At 57.7% G+C, this 18,497-nt stretch overlaps 1 protein-coding gene and 1 long non-coding RNA gene across 2 annotated transcripts; one reads left to right on the top strand and one right to left on the bottom strand.

Annotated features, from left to right (window-relative positions):
• Positions 1-857: 857 nt before the first annotated feature.
• Positions 858-1,628, bottom strand: LOC118655345. Its single transcript, XR_004967254.1, has 2 exons — positions 1,406-1,628; positions 858-1,251 (listed from the first exon to the last, which is right to left on the bottom strand). It is a non-coding gene; the product is annotated as an uncharacterized LOC118655345 (long non-coding RNA).
• A 124-nt stretch (positions 1,629-1,752) lies between these two features.
• Positions 1,753-17,380, top strand: MED25 (mediator complex subunit 25). The gene is given in 19 exon segments (XM_036307062.1): positions 1,753-1,970; positions 2,068-2,113; positions 3,309-3,433; positions 9,640-9,738; positions 10,097-10,217; positions 10,436-10,501; positions 10,503-10,605; positions 10,728-10,858; positions 11,142-11,229; positions 11,322-11,515; positions 11,853-11,981; positions 12,422-12,507; positions 12,580-12,637; positions 12,946-13,053; positions 15,367-15,555; positions 15,947-16,018; positions 16,107-16,325; positions 16,603-16,783; positions 17,248-17,380. Coding segments are annotated over 19 exon segments (2,247 nt in total). The 5' UTR covers positions 1,753-1,836; the 3' UTR covers positions 17,346-17,380.
• Positions 17,381-18,497: the final 1,117 nt, after the last annotated feature.

The following is an 18,497-nucleotide window of genomic DNA, read 5'->3' as shown; positions in this document are numbered from 1 at the left end:
CATTCAACCAGTCTTACATTTACCTTATCTAAGTAAAAGTTTTCTTATAGTTAAGAGGGCAGATTTTGATTTTAGGTACCATTTTAATCTTTTTTTTTTACCTGTGGATCATTTTTCCTTTCTCCATTTTCCTTTTTAAAATCTTGTAATTTTATTAAAAATTGAATCACACTGGCATAAAAAGGAGGAGCCCAATTTAGATGAAAATTGAGATGTAATGTCTATGCGTTTAGTCTTTGGATCTTGATGCAAATACAGCAATTTAAAAAATATATATTTTGAGATAATTGAGGAAATTCGAGGAAACTAAGAAATAATATTGTTAGGGTCTGATAAAGGCGAAGTGGTCATGTTAAAAAAATACAGCTCTTAGAGATGGCAGTTAAGCATGTAGAGGTAAAATGTGATGTTGGGGACTTAAAAGGCTTCAGGAAAGAAAATATAAAAGAAGGAATGGATGACATAAATGTGACAAAACAGCGATCCCACGACGTGCAAAGGATAGGCACCATTTTCACAAATATTTACAATCTGCATTGGAACAAGCTGACCTGATTGACACCTGCACTGGGCCATGTCTGAACCCTCTGGTTACACCAGCCCCGTGGACATCACTCTTTCCAGGGTGAATTAACGCGACAAAGTAAAATGCTCTGTCATTGCACTTTCCATTAGCCCTTTTTACATGAACAGTTTTTTTTTATTTGCTATTTTACTTTGTGTGAGAAAAGCCTGCTTATGATCCTTCCCATGAAAAAATAAAATATTTCTGTTTTCCTAAGTTTTTATTTATTGGTAAATGTATTTATGTAGTACATTTCTGTCAACACGTAAGTGACACTGGTCGTATTTTTCCCCCCCAACTTGCTTTAGGGAGTCTTTTGCGAACAAATCAGTATTTTACGTTTTCTGGCTTTGCTGTAACGGCAAGACACTCTCCCCAAGTCTTCAGGATTATGTAGTGTGTTTCTTTATTCCTTCAGATATTTTTTATGGTTTCACTCGTTGCATTTACAGTTTTTATTCACCTGGAATGTACTTAGGTGCTAGGCCAGCGTCTGGCCCCGCTCCCAGAAGACAACTCTCAAGTGTTGCCTGGCAACCTCCTCTCGGGTTGGAGTTTGGCTTCCGGTGGTTGGGGGTGGGGCGTGGAAAAACGAAACAGCTGCAAAGCCTTCCGAGTTACGGCAACCTCAAAGCGTTGCCAAATCACCCCCATCTCCCTGCTCCAGAAAGAACTTCACTGAAAACCTGTGTTAGAAAAAAAAAAAAAGGACAGCGTGAGCGTTGCATAGCAACTAGGTCTTCAGCCCCTTCCTTTGAGACTAGAGTCGGGACTAGAGCCCGCTCAAAGATGACGGCCGACGGTGCCGCTTTCCATGTATTCCGCTCCCAACAGTCCTACCAATGACTCATTCTTTCACATCAGGCCCCAGAGGCGTTCGCTATGCCCTTTCTGAGTCTTGCACCCGGTGGGTGAGAGCGGAGGAGGTAATAGGACCGACGCGCCCCGGGTGCCCCGCACTAAGGCAGCGCGCGCGTCCCCAGCGGCGCACAGCCTTCCGGCGCGGGTGCCCGAGCAGCGCAGGCTCACAGCCTTCCGGCGCGGGTGCCCGAGCAGCGCAGGCGCACAGGTTTTCGGGGCGGGTGCACGCGCAGCGCAGGCGCACAGCCTTCCGGCGCGGGTGCACGCGCAGCGCAGGCGCACAGGTTTTCGGCGCGGGTGCACGCGCAGCGCAGGCGCACAGCCTTTCAGTGCGAGTGCACGCGCAGCGCAGGCGCACTTCCGCTCAGCTCGCGGAGGCTTCTGCCGCGGTGGCGACTAGCTCGCGGGGCATGGTCCCCGGGTCCGAGGGCCCGGCTCGCGCCGGGGGCCTGGTAGCTGACGTGGTGTTTGTGATTGAGGGCACCGCCAACCTGGGGCCCTACTTCGAGGGGCTCCGCAAGCACTACCTGCTCCCGGCCATCGAGTGAGTCCCATTTGCACAACTCCAGCCCCGCCCTCCGACTTTCGTTTTTCCGCAGCCTCTTGCCTGACCCCGAACTTTTCATCTCCGACTCTCACAGGTATTTTAATGGTGGTCCTCCCGCCGAGACGGACTTCGGGGGAGACGTGAGTCTTGGGACGCTTGAGACTGTGGGAGGAGGGGATGGAGTCCGGACCCCTGGGTCTGAGGGAGGAGGGTCAGGGGGTCTGGGCTCCTGGGTCTGAGGGAGGAGGGGCTGGGGGCCTGGGCTCCTGGGTCTGAGGGAGGAGGGGATGGAGTCTGGACCCCTGGGTCTGAGGGAGGAGGGTCAGGAGGTCTGGGCTCCTGGGTCTGAGGGAGGAGGGGCTGGGGGCCTGGACTCCTGGGTCTGAGGGAGGAGGGGCTGGAGTCTGGACCCCTGGGTCTGAGGGAGGAGGGGCAGGGGGCCTGGGCTCCTGGGTCTGAGGGAGGAGGGGCTGGGGGCCTGGACCCCTGGGTCTGAGGGAGGAGGGGATGGAGTCTGGACCCCTGGGTCTGAGGGAGGAGGGTCAGGGGGTCTGGGCTCCTGGGTCTGAGAGAGGAGGGGTTGGGGGCCTGGGCCCCTGGGTCTGAGGGAGGAGGGGATGGAGTCCGAACCCCTGGGTCTGAGGGAGGAGGGTCAGGGGGTCTGGGCTCCTGGGTCTGAGGGAGGAGGGGCTGGGGGCCTGGGCTCCTGGGTCTGAGGGAGGAGGGTCAGGGGGTCTGGGCTCCTGGGTCTGAGGGAGGAGGGTCAGGAGGTCTGGGCTCCTGGGTCTGAGGGAGGAGGGTCAGGGGGTCTGGGCTCCTGGGTCTGAGGGAGGAGGGGCTGGAGTCCGGACCCCTGGGTCTGAGGGAGGAGGGTCAGGGGGTCTGGGCTCCTGGGTCTGAGGGAGGAGGGGCTGGGGGCCTGGGCTCCAGGGTCTGAGGGAGGAGGGGCTGGGGGCCTGGACCCCCGGGTCTGAGGGAGGAGGGGTTGGGTGCCTGGACCCCCGGGTCTGAGGGAGGAGGGGCTGGGGGCCTGGGCTCCTGGGTCTGAGGGAGGAGGGGCTGGGGGCCTGGGCTCCTGGGTCTGAGGGAGGAGGGTCAGGGGGTCTGGGCTCCCAGGTCTGAGGGAGGAGGGGTTGGGTGCCTGGACCCCCGGGTCTGAGGGAGGAGGGGCTGGGGGCCTGGGCTCCTGGGTCTGAGGGAGGAGGGTCAGGGGGTCTGGGCTCCCAGGTCTGAGGGAGGAGGGGTTGGGTGCCTGGACCCCCGGGTCTGAGGGAGGAGGGGCCGGGAGCCACTACTTGCTCTCTGAGACAGCTGAGCTCCCTGCCCCCCTCCCAGTATGGGGGGACCCAGTACAGCCTCGTGGTGTTCAACACGGTGGACTGCGCTCCCGAGTCCTACGTGCAGTGTCACGCTCCCACCAGCAGCGCCTATGAGTTCGTCACCTGGCTCGATGGCATTAAGTGAGCTTCCCCCTGTGCTGGGGGTGGGTTGGGGGGCCCTGTGAGGGGCCGTGGGCGGATGGAGGCCGGCGTCACCCCGGGTGGCTGAAGGGCCTGGGGTTGGGGGGAGCGGGGGATTGTGTTTTTGTTCATCAGTCACTTCTGGGATGGGCTCTGTGTGCTCCGCGATGCTGCCATTGGGTTGGGAGGTAGAAACGCCTGCTCCAGGCGGCCTTGAGCTCAGCACCGCCTTGGTCCTCCATGCGTGATTCTCCACTCTCTGTCCGCGGTTCCTCATCTCTACCCCAGTCCCCCTTTTCCAGGGCTCACCGAGGCCCGAGTGCAGGGGGCAGGGGACCGGGCCTGGATGGATCCCTCTGGGCTTTGCACGGAATGTCGTCAGTTAACGTTGCAGACTCTTGCAGGTGCACACAGCCTGGAGCCAGATCACAGCAGTCCCAGACCCAGGGCCCCCTGTCCTCTCTGTGCCCAATATAACTTACCCTTCAGGGGTGTGTGTGCTAATCAGACAGACGGTTCCTGACTTAAGATTTTTCCAACTTTGTGATGGTGCACAAGCGATAGGCATTCAATGCAAACCGGCCAGGTAAAGCTCTGTGTCCGGGAGGTTAAATGCATTTTGTTTTTTGTTGTTTTTAAATATATTTTTATTGATTTTTTTTTACAGAGAGGAAGGGAGAGGGATAGAGAGTTAGAAACATCGATGAGAGGGAAACATCGATCAGCTGCCTCCTGCACACCTCCTACTGGGGATGTGCCCACAACCAAGGCACATGCCCTTGACCCGAATCGAACCCGGGACCCTTCAGTCCGCAGGCCCACGCTCTATCTACTGAGCCAAACCGGTCAGGGCAGTTAAATGCATTTTGAACTTGTGATATTTTCAGCTGACGATGGGTTTCCTTGGGTGTACGTTCAGGAGCATCTGTACTTGTATTCGTCAGTTGTTGCATTGCTTATCCGTTGACACATAAGAGGTTACCCCAAGACTCAGTGGCTTAAAAACAAGCATATATTATCTCATGCGGTTTCTGTAAGGCAGGGGTCCTCAAACTTTTTACACAGGGGGCCAGTTCACTGTCCCTCAGACCGTTGGAGGGCCGGACTATAGTTTAAAAAAAAAAACTGTGAACAAATTCCTATGCACACTGCACAAATCTTATTTTGAAGTAAGAAAACAAAACGGGGACAAATACAATATTTGTATTTGCATGTGGCCCGCGGGCCGTAGTCTGAGGCCCCTGCTGTAAGGCATTCGCGAGCAGCTTAGCTGGGTATCTCTTGCTCAGGCTCTCTCTCATGACGGTGCAGTCACCAGAGGTTTGACTGGTTCTCAGAGGATCATTTCCCAGGTGGCTCCTGCTGTGACTGTCGGCGGGGGGGGCCACCGCCTTCCTGGCTGTTGGCCACCAGGGCTCCCGTTGGGGCCGCGTGAGTGTCCGCCCAACACGGCAGCTGGCTTTCCTCAAACGGAGCCATCCACCAGAAAGAGCAAAGAGGAAGCCACAGGCTTTTAAAAATCAAGTCTTGGAAGCCATACATCCTCACTTCTGCCGCATTCTGTCTGATGCACAGTCAGCTGTAGTCAGTGTTTGAGGGGTGGGCATACTAAGGGGTGAGGAGCAGGAGGTGGCGATCACCGGGGCCTGGCTCCCATGCCTTCATAGGGGTGCATTGGGGAGGAGATGAGTGAGTGATTTACAGAGAGGAAGTGAGAGGGATAGAGAGTTAGGAACATCGATGAGAGAGAGACATCGATCAGCCGCCTCCTGCACACCCCCTACTGGGGATGTGCCCGCAACCCAGGTACATGCCCTTGACCGGAATCGAACCTGGGACCCTTGAGTCCGCAGGCCGACGCTCTATCCACTGAGCCGAACCGGTTAGGGAGTGAGTGGGTGATTTAAATCAGTGCCTGGCATGGATCCAGTGCTACCTGAGTGTTTGCTGTTACTTTGTGTCTCAGTTTCTCGGTTTGCAAGTGGATGGCGGTAGCCCAGTGTTGCTGGGAGGGTCACAGGAGCTGGTCTTCGTCCTGTGTGAAGTCAGGTCTGGTCAGTGGTCAGAGCCCTTTCATTCCGTTCCTTCAGCAATTGTTCGCTTTGTTCCGGGCTGTGTGCTGGCCTGGGTGCCGGAGGTTCCGTGGGCAGGTGACGCCTGCTTTTCCCTCATGGCCATTAGAATTCGTGGTCAGGGGAGAGCAGGGTTTCTCCGCCTCTGCGCTGTTGGTGCAGATCCTTGGCCTCTACCCACCAAATGTCAGCAGCCACTTCCCTCCAAATGGTGACAAACCAGAATGTCTTCAGACACCGTGAAATGTCCCTGCGGGTAGAACCAACCCCGGTTGGGAACAGCTGGGATAGACTGTGGTGGATAAGACATGAACAGCGTTCAGTGGGGTTCCTCAGGGCCTGAGTCCAAGTGTGATGTCCCTCAGTTTCTAGCACCCAGTCCGGGAGGCCTGGCGCAAAGGGGCCGGAGGAAAGCCTGATGGAACAAGTGGGTGAATGAACTACTGCCCAGAAGGCACTTCATACTCGGACTCTCCCTGGCAAACTTTATGGGCTTCCAGACCCACCTTCAGCGCCCGCCCCTGATTCTGACGAGCAGCCAGCTGCTCCCTCTTTTGCCCCCATGACTTCAAGGTGCTCACTTGTCACAGCCCCACACCCTCCTTTGGGTTGTGCATGTCCAGGACCCTGGGTGTTGGCTTCCAGCTGGGGCCTGGCACCCAAGCGGGGGCAGGAAGTCTCGGCTGAATAAATGAGTGAGTGAAAGCAATAGGGAGGACAATCACCACAAACCACATCTTCTGGTGGGGGTTTAAGTATCGGGAAAAGCAGTCAAACCCCCTGAATTAAAAACTTCAAGGGCACTAGGAAGCTAAGAGAGAAATGTTTTCTTTATATATATAAATAGACATTTTTTATCGATTGATTTTTTTTATTTTTAAAGCTTTATTGATTGATTGACTTTAGAGAGAGAGGAAGGGAGAGAGAGACAGACACACTGATGTGTTGTTCCACTTTTTTTTAAAAAAATGTTTTTATTGATTTCAGAGAGGAAAGGAGAGGGAGAGAGAGATAGAAACATCAGTGATGAGAGAGAATCCTTGATTGGCTGCCTCCCGCACGTCCCCCTACTGGGGATCGAGCCTGCAACCCAGGCATGTGCCCTTGACTGGAATCGAACCCAGGACCCTTCAGCCCGCAGGCCGATGCTCTGTCCACTGAGCCAAAACCAGTTAGGGCTGTTCCACTTCATTTACGCATCCATTGGTCGGTTCTTGTATGTGCTCTGACTACGGCTCGAATCCCCACCTTGGCGCGTGGGGGTGATGCTCTGGCTGCCTGAGCTGCTCAGCCAGGGCTGGGAGTGCTTTCCGAACACCCTCACCACACAGCCAGCCGCCTTCCCGGTCATCAGCTTAGCGTGCACTGTGTCCTCAAGCAACTGAGAGCGCTTTGTGTGCTGTATGTGTGCTGTATGCGCACTGCAGAACCCTCGCAGGCGGCTGATAAACATTCTAAGCTATTGTTTTACATTCATTGTCGCCACTGTTCTTATCAGTCCTGTGTAACCATCTGAATTCAGTTTCTGAGATGTTCCGGGCAGGTCGGTCACAGATCACAAAGAGAGTCGGCAGGTTTTGTTCGCACTTGGGGAACCTTATCTTCCCCGGGAGCGTGGGAACTTCGGGAACAAAGCACGCAGTGTGACTTTAATCGGCCTTGGTTTGGGAAGGTGCGTTTCTGATGTCACATTTCCTGTCTTACAAAAGAGGCGGTTTTCCCCTCCTACAGCTTGTGACTCAGGTCAGAAAGGACAAGTTAGAAGGGAAGGAGCCCTTGGAGTCTGCCCCGTGGCACTGGGACAGTCATTCGTTCATTCATTCATTCAACAGACATTTGTAGAGCAAACCGTCCGAGGCACTGAGGAGTCAGGCACATAAGACGGGCAAGTCCCGACCCTCCTGGGCGGGGGACCTGGCTCGCAGGGAGCCCTCGGTCAGGGCTGGCTGCTGACCACACTCCTTCATTGGACCTGTACCTCGGGGGCCTCCAGGGACCTACTAGCTGGTGAAAGTGGGAACTGCAGGTTTTGAGGTGATGACATCGGGCTGGACAAATGGGGCAAGTGGGAGCACCCAGAGTACTTTCAGTTTGTTTTTTATTTACTTTGTGTCTGTGTCAGCGGGGTTATTAGGAGCTAAAGTGTATCATACATTTTATATTTATTTATTTATTTTTAAAATTTTTAATTTCAGAGAGGAAGGGGAGGGAGGGAGAGAGAGAGAGAAACATCAATGATGAGAGAGAATCATGGATCGGCCACCTCGTGCACACCCCCCACTGGGGATGGAGCCCGAAACCTGGGCATGTGCCCTGACCAGGAGTCGAACCGTGACCTCCCGGTTCATAGGTCGACGCTCAATCACTGAGCCACACTGGCTGGGCTTTTTTTTTCTTTTTTTTTTTCTTTTCCCCACTGATTTCAGAGAGGGAGAGAAATGGAACCATCAGTGATGAGAGAGAATCCTTGATCTGTTGCCTCCTGCAACCCAGCCATGTGCCCTGATGGAGCATCGAACTGTGACCTCCTGGTTCATAGATGGAATGGACACTCAACCACTGAGCCACGCTGGCCGGGCAACTTTATGATGTTTAAAACATTTTACGCCCTGACCGGTTTGGCTCAGCGGATAGAGCGTCGGCCTGCGGACTGAAGGGTCCCAGGTTCGATTCTGGTCAAGGGCATGTACCTTGGTTTCGGGCACATCCCCTGTGGGGGGTGTGCAGGAGGCAGCTGATCGATGTTTCTAACTCTCTATCCCTCTTCCTTCCTCTCTGTAAAGAATCAATAAAATATATTTAAAACAAAACATTTTACAACTGACCGTATTTTTTCCTTGCTCCCCATTTTCAAGTTGTCCTCATTTTTTAGGCAGAATATTTGTCACATCTTTCTCTGAGTTGGTAACAGATTGCTCATGCTCAGTGTTCAGTAAGGAACAACTTTTATGCCGAAACCGGTTTGGCTCAGCGGATAGAGCGTCGGCCTGCGGACTGAAGGGTCCCAGGTTCGATTCCGGTCAAGGGCATGTACCTGGGTTGCGGGCACATCCCCAGTAGGAGGTGTGCAGGAGGCAGCTGATCGATGTTTCTCTCTCATCGATGTTTCTAACTCTCTATCTCTCTCTCTTCCTCTCTGTAAAAAATCAATAAAATATATTTAAAAAAAAAAAGGAACAACTTTTAGGATCTCAAAGTGGTTGGTTGGTTACACGTTCCCTCGTAAATTACATTTTTAAATTGAGCTGAACTTTACATAGCAAAAGTAATCATTTAGAAGTGAACAGCTCAGCTCGGCTGGTGTCTGAGACCCTGTTCCTCCTCGGGCACATCCTAGGGATGGCTCCGTCCAATTGGTCTCCGTCCCTGACCTGCCGGAGCCAAGTACTCAAAGCTGGGTGGCTCAGAACAGCGGGAATGCGGTTCTCAGGTCAGGACCCAGGCGTCCGAGCTCAGGGGTGGGCAGGCCTGGTGCTCTCTGGAGCGTTCCTGTCTCTCCCGGCTTCTGGTCACCCCAGACATTTCTCGCCTGGTGGCAGTGTCGCTCCGGTCTCCACATGGTGTTCTGCCTGTGTCTCTACGTCACCTTTTCCTCTCAGCGTGTCTGTCTGTCTGTGTCCCAGTTCCCCCTTTTTATAAGACACGGGTCATACTGGGTGCGGGCCCTTCCCGCAGTGTGGCCTGAGCACCTCTGTGAGGGCCCTGCTTTCCGATACCACGCATTCTGAGGTCCTGGGTTAGGACCTCAGCGTGTCTCTTCCTGGGGACACGATTCAGCCCATAGCACTGGGAGCAGAAGGGCCTCTGTACCAGGCTGGGACGGCGAGGCTGGGGCTGGCTTTAAAGAGGGAGAGATGGCCCGGGGCGGGAGGCGCACGGGGATTGGGGTCCCAGGCCCTTTCCCTGGTCCATCCTCTGATGGGGCCTCTTCCTAGAGAGACTCCCTCGCCGGAGATGACAGATGGCCCCTGGCCCCTGGCCTGGCACTGTGCCAGCACTGGGGATCGAGCAGGGAACTCACAGCGTCCCCCTCCCAAGGCGCACAGTCCTGTGCCGGGTAGGGGATGGCACGTGTAGCCTGGGGCTGGGAGGTGCCGCAGGGACCCTGAGGACTGACAGCCTGGCCTCGTGCAGGTTCATGGGCGGGGGTGGCGAGAGCTGCAGCCTCATCGCGGAAGGCCTCAGCACGGCCCTGCAGCTGTTCAATGACTTCAAGAAGATGCGAGAGCAGATGTGAGTGCACCCGGTGCGGGGTCGCATGTCCCGTGTTGGTCTCTGTCCACTTGGATCAGAACCCGCTTTGCCTGTCGCAGGACTCCACCCCCGTCTCACACTGGGGAGTTAGGGCTGGGAACCCGGAAGTGGCCCCCAGCTGGTGCCTCATCAGGAAGGGGTGTCGGACTCCTATCTCCCCTGTGCGCTGTCCGACTTGGGGTCAGTCAGGAACCTCAGGGCCTCAGTGTTCTCAGCTGTAAAATGGGGCCATTCCTCCTGACTTCCTGTGGGCGGAGTCCTTGTACCTCTGCTGGGTCTGGGTCCCTTTTCAGGGCCTTGTTGCCACCTGCTCCACATCTATCCTCGTTCTTGGCAGTGGCCAGACACACCGCGTCTGTCTCCTCATCTGTAATTCGCCCCCATACCTGCTGCCCGCTGTCGAGAGCACCACATACTCTGGGTGCACAACGGAAAGTCTCGTGCAAAAGATTGGGGAGGTGAGGACCCCCGGGTGTGGGGGAGGGGGGTGGGGCTGGACTTTTGGGTCACAGAATCCCCTGGGGCAGCTAATTGAGGTCTCGTGGTCCCCTGTCCCATAGCCTGATGGGAATTTGGTTTTAGGGTCCATGCCATCCAGCCACCTAGCAGGTGTGTGTAGTAGCCGGGGGCTTGGCCCCTGTGGCCCAGTCCTTACTGCTCGTCCCCTTTCCTGCAGCGAGGGATCCACTTCTCCATCGTGTCCCCTCGGAAGCTGCCTGCCCTGCGGCTTATATTCGAAAGGCAGTTCTCCCCCCCCCACAGCCATGCTGGAGCCACTGCAGACGCCAGCAGACATGAGCCAGGACCCAGGGCACATGGTGCTGGTGCGGGGACTCGTGCTGCCCGGTGAGGCCTGCCCGCCGCTGGGGGATGGGGGTGTTCTCGCCGGCTGACTCCCTCTGACTTGGATTTCCTTTCCCTCTCCAACCGCTTCTCATGGGGCTCCGTTGTCCATCCTCGGCTCTCAGTCGGGGGTGGCTCGGCCCCAGGCCCCCTCCAGCCAAAGCAGCCTGTCTTCCTGCCTCCAGCTCCATCCTGGAGTGCTGCGCTCTCGGCAGCCCCCCAGCAGCCTCTGCCCTCCGTCCCCCAGCAGTACCAGGTATGGGCACCCCAGGAAGGGACAGGCTCTGGGCCTCGAGGGAGCCCTGCCCCTTGGAGGAGGCCTGGCTGGATGCTGGCTCCTGAGGAGTGAGGGGGGTTTCCCTTGAGACCTGCAGAGGGTGGGACTCTTGGGGACGAGGAATCATGTCCTTGTGGGGCGATGGGAGTCGTGAGCTCCTGTGATCCTGGAGTCGGGGTGCCTGTGCCTTGTGGGGGGTGGCCCCATGTGACACCAGGACTGGGGTGCATGGTCCTCATCAGCCCCTCCCCTCTATTTCCAGGTTCCCGGGAACTTGAGCGCAGCTCAGGTGGCTGCTCAGAATGCAGTGGAGGCTGCCAAGAACCAGAAGGCTGGGCTGGGCCCGCGCTGTGAGTCCGGGGGCGACAGTGCAGGCGGGGGCGGCGGGGCGGCCAGGCCTCTCCCAGGGCACCTGCCCCACCTCTCCCTTGGTCTCTCGCAGTCTCGCCCATCAACCCTCTCCAGCAGGCGGCTCCCGGAGTGGGTCCCCCCTTCAGCCAAGCCCAGGCCCCTGCGCTGCCACAGGGGCCACCTGGCGCCCCCAAGCCGTCTCCCACTTCCCAGCCCAACCTGGTCTCCACGGTGGCTCCTGTTCAGGGCCTGGCCCCCAGTGCGCAGCCTGGGGCCCCGTCCATGGTAGGTGTCCTTGTGCCTCCCCGTGCTGCCGCTGCCCCACTCCCCCGTCTGCCCCCGGCCAGCACCGTGCAGAGGACAAGCAGTCTGCCTGCCTGAGGAGGGCCCAAGGGTGTGGGTGTGGTTCCTGGTGGATGAAGATTATTCTGATGATCCCACGGGCTCCTGTTCTGGGTCCTGGAATCTTCCAGGATCAGGGTGTTTATATCTGAGGGATGGCCACGGGGACACAGAGGAAGAGGCCTTTGTCCCCTTCTTGCTGGCCTGTCTCTCTCCCAGGACAGTCCCTCCCAGGAGCTGGTCTGACCCCCTCCCCGCCCTCCTTTCTGTCCTCTAGCAGGCGGGTGCGGTTGCCCCAGGTGGGGTGAGTGGCCCTTCCCCAGCCCAGCTAGGGGCCTCGGCCCTTGGGGGGCAGCAGTCCGTCTCCAACAAGCTCCTGGCCTGGAGCGGGGTCCTCGAGTGGCAGGAGGTGAGTTGGCTTGAGGAGTCCTGGGCAGGTGGGTCAGGGCCGGGCCTGGCGGGGTGCAGGGTGAGACCAGGGCCCCCACAGGGTCATGGGCTTGTGGTCCCAGGTCGTCCCCCGGACGCCCAGGCTGGGACTGAGGAGGTGGTAGGAATTGTATTGCAGGTGAAGAACCAAGGCGTCTCAGATTCTGGGCGCAGACGGACCCAGGGGGGGCAGCATGAGGGAGACAGAGGGTGTGGGATGTGGGGGCAAGAAGGGGATCTCAACATCTGTGGAAAGACTAGAGAATTGTGGGATAGATGGTACTCAGGAGGGGCCCAGGGTTCTTAGAACTGAAACTTGGGGAGATCCGGAGCTTTGGGGCTCCCAGGGTTGGGCAGGAGGGGGTGAGCGGACTGAGACCTGGGCCCCCCTGGCTGTGATGTCCTCTCCTTCCCCCTCAGAAACCCAAACCTGCCTCCGTGGACGCCAACACCAAGTTGACGCGGTCACTGCCTTGCCAGGTCTACGTCAATCAGGGCGAGAACCTGTAGGTGACTGTCAGGGGGTGGGGCGGGCTGGGGTTTGCATCCTCCTGACACCTCTCTTTGCGTCGCCCCAGGAAAACAGAGCAGTGGCCCCAGAAATTGATCATGCAGCTCATCCCCCAGCAACTGCTGGTGAGTGGCAGGCAGGAGCAGCCCCAACCCCTGCCCCTTCTCTCTCCCCTCACCCCTCCCCTCTCCCTTCATCCCTTCCTTCTTTCCTCACCCCTCCCCTCTCCCCTCATCCCTTCCTTCTTTCCTCACCCCTCCCCTCTCCCCTCATCCCTTCCTTCTTTCCTCACCCCTCCCCTCTCCCCTCATCCCTTCCTTCTTTCCTCACCCCTCCCCTCTCCCCTCATCCCTTCCTTCTTTCCTCACCCCTCTCCTCCTTCCACCTGTGCTCCCCTCCTCACTTCCCCACTCCACACGTTGTGTCTCCCCAGACCACACTGGGCCCTTTGTTCCGGAACTCAAGGATGGTCCAGTTCCATTTCACCAACAAGGACCTGGAGTCGCTCAAAGGCCTCTACCGCATCATGGGCAACGGCTTTGTGAGTCCTGGGCCGGGGGGACCAGGGTGCGGACTGTTCCGGTTGGTGGGCTTTGTGAGCTTGGCCCCTCAGCTTCTTCCAGAGCCTTCGCTCGCTTATAACTATAACATGTGTCCGGTGGGACTCCACTCCCTGGTGAGATGTGGCAGGAGCATCGGGAAGAAGGTGGCTCTGACAGAGGTTTGCTGGGTGTGTTGGTTTTCTGGGGCTGAGAGCAACAGAGCTTTATTCTCACAGTTCGGGAAACCAGCATCCGAAATCCGGGTCAGCAGGGCAGGACCCTCATGGCCTCTTGCAGCAGGCAGCCCAACTCCAGTCTCTGCCTCCGTCTTCCCATGGCCGCCCTCTCACTGTCTGTGCCCGTGCCTGCACGTGGCATTCTCCTCCCCGTGTGTGTCCTGCTTGCTTTCTTTTTTTTATAGCAAAGGGTGGACATTTATCGAGAAACAAGCACAGACTCCCACGAAGGGAGGGTGAAGAGTCCCCTGTCCTGCTTTCTTATATCGACACCAGTCATTGGACTAAGGCCCACTCTGATGACTTCATTCTAACTCGTTACATCTGCAAGGACCTTATTTCCAAATCAGGTCACATGTATTTGGGAGGACAGTTCAGCCCACAGCCCCGAGGCAGGTCTCCCTCCACTCGAACAGGCCCAATGCCGAGTCCGTCCCGTGGGCCCAGCCCTTCTCCAGGACAGGGAACTTTCGGTGGCTTCCCTCATGGAATCCTCGGGAACGTTCTGCACAGAAGGCGATCCTCAGCGTCAGGAGTGCTGCCAGCTCCAATAACACACACCCAGCCAGCAGGGTTTTAGGACAAACAGATGATAGGGATGGGGGCTACAACCATTTTCCCTCATGGTTCTGTGGGTAGACCGGGCTCAGCGGGGCTGGTCTCGCTGGGGAACTTTTGTGGGGTTGTATTCAGCTGATGGCTGAGGCTAGCCACCTGTCTGAGAGCTCGAAGGGGCTAGAGCAGTGATGGCGAACCTATGACACGCGTGTCAGAGGTGACAGGCGAACTCATTTTTTTGGTTGATTTTTCTTTGTTAAATGGCATTTAAATATATAAAATAAATATCAAAAATATAAGTGTTTGTTGCAAATATCAAAAAATTTCTCTATGTGACACGGCACCAGAGTTAAGTTAGGGTTTTTCAAAATGCTGACACGCCGAGCTCAGAAGGTTCGCCATCCCTGGGCAAGAGGCTCGAGGTTCACTCACATGGCACAGGCTGTCGGCTCGGGGCTCAGCTCAGCCCGCCCTCAGTGCCCACCCGTGGCCTCTGCGTGTGACCTGGGCTTCCTCACAGCGTGGCCGCCGGCTTCTGAGAAGGATGTCCCCAGAGCGAGCTGTGCCAGCAGGCATTTGTTTCTGACACAGCAGGACGTCCAGAGGCAGGCGGCCGTTGGAGTGAGTGTTGCCGCCCCAGGGTGTCAGGGCCAAGATTCTGTTGGCTTCTCTCGTACGGTCACAAGATGGCCCTGAAGCTGCAGGCATCTTGCGTGACTTGATGCAGGAAGGCAAGAAGGAAGTGTGGCATCCGTCATGTGTCCCTGTCTCTTCAGGAAAGCAGACACTTCCCCACGCCCCCAAGCAGGCTTCATCTCTGGGGCAGATGCAGGGCTCCGGGGCCCAGACGCTGCTGCCCCGGGCAGAAGGGCGGGGAGGGCAGCTCGCAGGATCTGCCTCCGATGAGAAACCGAAGCTCAGAGGGAAACCCACTTGGCCAAGGTCCCAGAGGTGGCTCTTCAACCTCGTCAGCCCCACCTCCCGCAAGAGCCCCTGTTCTGAGCTTCCGTGTATTATGGTCTCACTTCACGTTTGATAACGTTTTCTCGGCACTTCCTGTGTGTCCGGCTGTGGCCAGGATGCCTGGTGTGCATGGTGTGATGCTAGTGCTGCTGTCTTCCGTCCTCACTGGCAGAGGCTGCGGCCAGGAAGGGTGCGGCCATCCCCTAAGGGTCTTGCATCCCATGGGTCCGATGTGCTTCCGGTCCCCGCTCTGTATTGAAGCCTCTCCTCATCCGTGAGCCCTCCCAGCAGCCTCACGCGGTGGAGGTGGGGGTCAAGGTTGCAGAGCGGGACCCAGCCCTGTGTTTGGGCCTGGCCCTGGCCTTCGGGGCTCTCAGCGCTCCTTTAAGCAACTCAGTTTGTTCCTGGAGCAACTTCAAGCAATGGTCCAGTCTCCTCAGCCTTTCCCAGCAGAAACCTCGCCTCTCCTCGACTGGGGCTTCTAGGACCTTCTAGAACCGGGAGGGTGGGAGACCTCCTCCTGCAGGGTGTGACTGTTTCTGGTTCTCTCCCCAGGCGGGCTGCGTGCACTTCCCCCACACGGCCCCCTGTGAGGTGCGCGTGCTCATGCTCCTGTACTCGTCCAAGAAGAAGATCTTCATGGGCCTCATTCCCTACGACCAGAGCGGCTTCGTCAACGGCATCCGCCAGGTCATCACCAACCACAAGCAGGTGCAGCAGCAGAAGCTGGAGCAGCAGCGCGGGGTGAGCGATGCAGGTCCCTGTCCCATCCCCGCCCCTCCTAGTGCCCGCCCACCTGGGCCCCAGAACTCCTGGCCAACCCCCCAGGGACCCCTTGGGGCTCTAATACCAGCCACTTACTCCTCTCCCAAGACGCAGGCATCCAGGTGCGGTCCCATCCCCACATTTCTTTGCGACCCTTCTCTCCCTTTTCAGTGACCTCATGGAATCTCCAAGACACAGGCCCCTCCTGGGACCTGGGACGGAAAGTTTCCTTCCCAGACCCTCACCTTCAGAGCAATGTTCCCAGCTCCTTAAAGGTTCCCTTCCAGGCTCAGATCTCTGACGTGTGGAGTGATCCTCTCAGAGCCTCTCCACATGCACTCAGCGACCTGCTCCTTCTCTCCCTGTGCAGATGGGGGCGCAGCAGGCACCGCCCGGGCTGGGCCCCATTCTGGAGGACCAGGCCAGGCCCTCACCGAATCTGGTGAGGACAAAGCCAGCAGGGCCAGGGCCAGGGCTGTGGAGGCCGAGGGGTCTGGAGTCTCTTGCTCACCCGCATTTCTTCCCATTAGCTCCAGCTCCGCCCACCGCAGCCCCAGCCTCAGGGCACTGTGGGGGCCTCTGCAGCCGTAGGGCAGCCCCAGCCCCAGAGTGCTGCCCAGGCTCCCCCAGGTGCTGCCCAAGGCCCTCCCGGAACAGCTCCTGGCCCGCTTCCTCCTGGACCCATCCTGCGGCCCCAGAACCCTGGGGCCAATCCCCAACTGCGGAGCCTCCTCCTTAACCCACCGCCGGTGAGATTTGGGGTGAAGGGGGCATCTGGGAACACGGGTCCTGGGCTCTGACAGTTCTAGACCTTTCATCTCGGAGGAGGGAGGTTGGCTTCATAGAAGGTGTGAGCTCCAGCCCGCCAGCTCCTGTCTGTGTGTCTTCCCTGGGCTTCTGCTCAGATTTCTTTGAAGGAGGACCCCTGGCACAGAAAGACGCTCTCAGCACTTTCTGTGCCAGAGGCCCCATGGTTGGGCGGGGTCTCCTCACTGGGGCCTCTGAGCCACATTTTTGTTCCCTCAGCCCCAGACGGGGGTGCCCCCACAGCAGGCTTCCCTTCACCACCTCCAGCCACCAGGGGCCCCTGCGCTGCTGCCCCCACCGCACCAGGGCCTAGGGCAGCCCCAGCTGGGACTCCCCCTCCTGCACCCGCCACCTGCCCAGTCCTGGCCTGCACAGCTTCCCCCGCGGGCTCCACTGCCAGGTAAGGAGGTCTGGGGGAGGCCAGGGTCTGGACTGAGTGTCCCAGCAGCCCCTGGGCTGGAGCCCTAACATTACCAAGAGCTCCTGGGAAGCAAAGTCCTAGAATTCAAGAAGAGTGCATCCCTGCTTGGCTTTTGGGGAGTTCTGAGGGTTAGGGGCCCAAAAACCTAGAGGGCAAGAGCTCTCCCCATGATCCCTCTCTCGCGTGTTCTCTGGGGTTTGCTGGGAAATGTAGGCTTAGGGCCAGAGAGAGGTTTTGGGGGGTGGGCTTCCAAAGGCATACGGGAAACAGCACGTTTCTGTCCAGATGGGGCCAGAAAGCGCCTCTGACGGGTCCCCCCAGGGCTTTCTAGACAACTTAGTGCCTTGGACTAAGTTGAGGAGGAGGGAGAAAGTAGCCCCAGGGCCCTTCAGGGCCCCAGGGACGACTGGGAGATGCAGTCCCTTCCCCCCGCCCCCCCCCAGGTCAGATGCTGCTGAGCGGGGGTCCCCGGGGCCCGGTCCCCCAGCCGGGCCTGCAGCCCAGCGTCATGGAGGACGACATCCTCATGGATCTCATCTGAACCCCCAACACCCAATAAAGTTCCTTTTAACACATGCCCCGGCTCCCGTCACTGTCGTCCCCCAGGACTGGGCAGGAGGAGACCGGGGGGAGACATCTCTGTCCTTGTTCTTGCTGCAGCAGACATCCCGAGGCCAGGCTGGTGACGCCTGGCCTCGGCAGTGAGGAGTCAGGCGGTCTGGTACAGCCTGGCTCGGGGAGACGTGAGGCAGGCAGGCACCAGGTGGGGGCGCTCAGGCTCCAAACAGCAGCTTGAGGTTTGTCCTGGGGACACAAGAACCCCAGAAGCTACTAGCAGGGGGTGGGCCTTGGTCTGCCAGGAGTCAGAGAAACGGGGAGGAGGCTCGGGGGGATGGAGGCTGGGGACTGGTGTGCCATGTGAAGGAAGTTGGGGGTTTGGGGGCACTGAGGTGGGCCCCCAGGACCTGTCCTGGGTGCTGGTAGGTGGTGGGGCTTCTCTGAGTTAGGGGACTGGGGGAAGGAGCCAGTGGTGAATGCTGATGGTCTAAGGTATGTTCAAGTGACAGCTGCCAGGGTGGGAGCTCATGATGTGTCCTTAGAAGACGTGTGTGTTTGGTGGTTGAAGTCACAGAGTGGACGAGATCACATGTGGAAAGAGGTCCCAGTCGGAGACCTACCTTCAGGGGCTTTGGATAGATGGACAGTGGGGCTGTCCCTGGGGTGGAACCCCAGCAGGAAGCAGGTTCGGGATGTGGTGAGGCAAAGGACCTGAAGGGTGTCCTCAGAGACAAGTCCAGAGGGCAGCTGGTAATAGGCCCAGGTGCGGGGCTTGTGGGTGGTCTCCCTGGAGGCAGAGAGTCAGCTGTCTGTTGTCAAACTCTAGACCAGTGTTGCTCAGAGCGTGGTCCACTATGGACCACCAGCATCCACATTGTTTGGGACGCTGGTTAACATTAGATTCCTGGGCCCTGTCCCGGGAGAGAGGTTGCAATATGGTGGCCCATGGGCCACTCTACAGATGGGTTTTGTTTGGCCTTCCCTGTGTTAGCATACGTGGTATTTTTTCCTAAAGAGTTAGTTGTAAAAATCAGGATAATTCTTTCTCTCTCTCACACACACACACATACAGACACACACACAAAATCTGTAGTCTTGGCTTCTCTTGACAAGTCAGGAGATCTGGCACCCCTGG

This window comes from Myotis myotis, unplaced genomic scaffold, assembly GCF_014108235.1.
Source record: "Myotis myotis isolate mMyoMyo1 unplaced genomic scaffold, mMyoMyo1.p scaffold_m19_p_45, whole genome shotgun sequence".
NCBI classification, from domain to species: domain Eukaryota; kingdom Metazoa; phylum Chordata; class Mammalia; order Chiroptera; family Vespertilionidae; genus Myotis; species Myotis myotis.
This window is presented reverse-complemented; position numbering and strand designations above follow the sequence as displayed.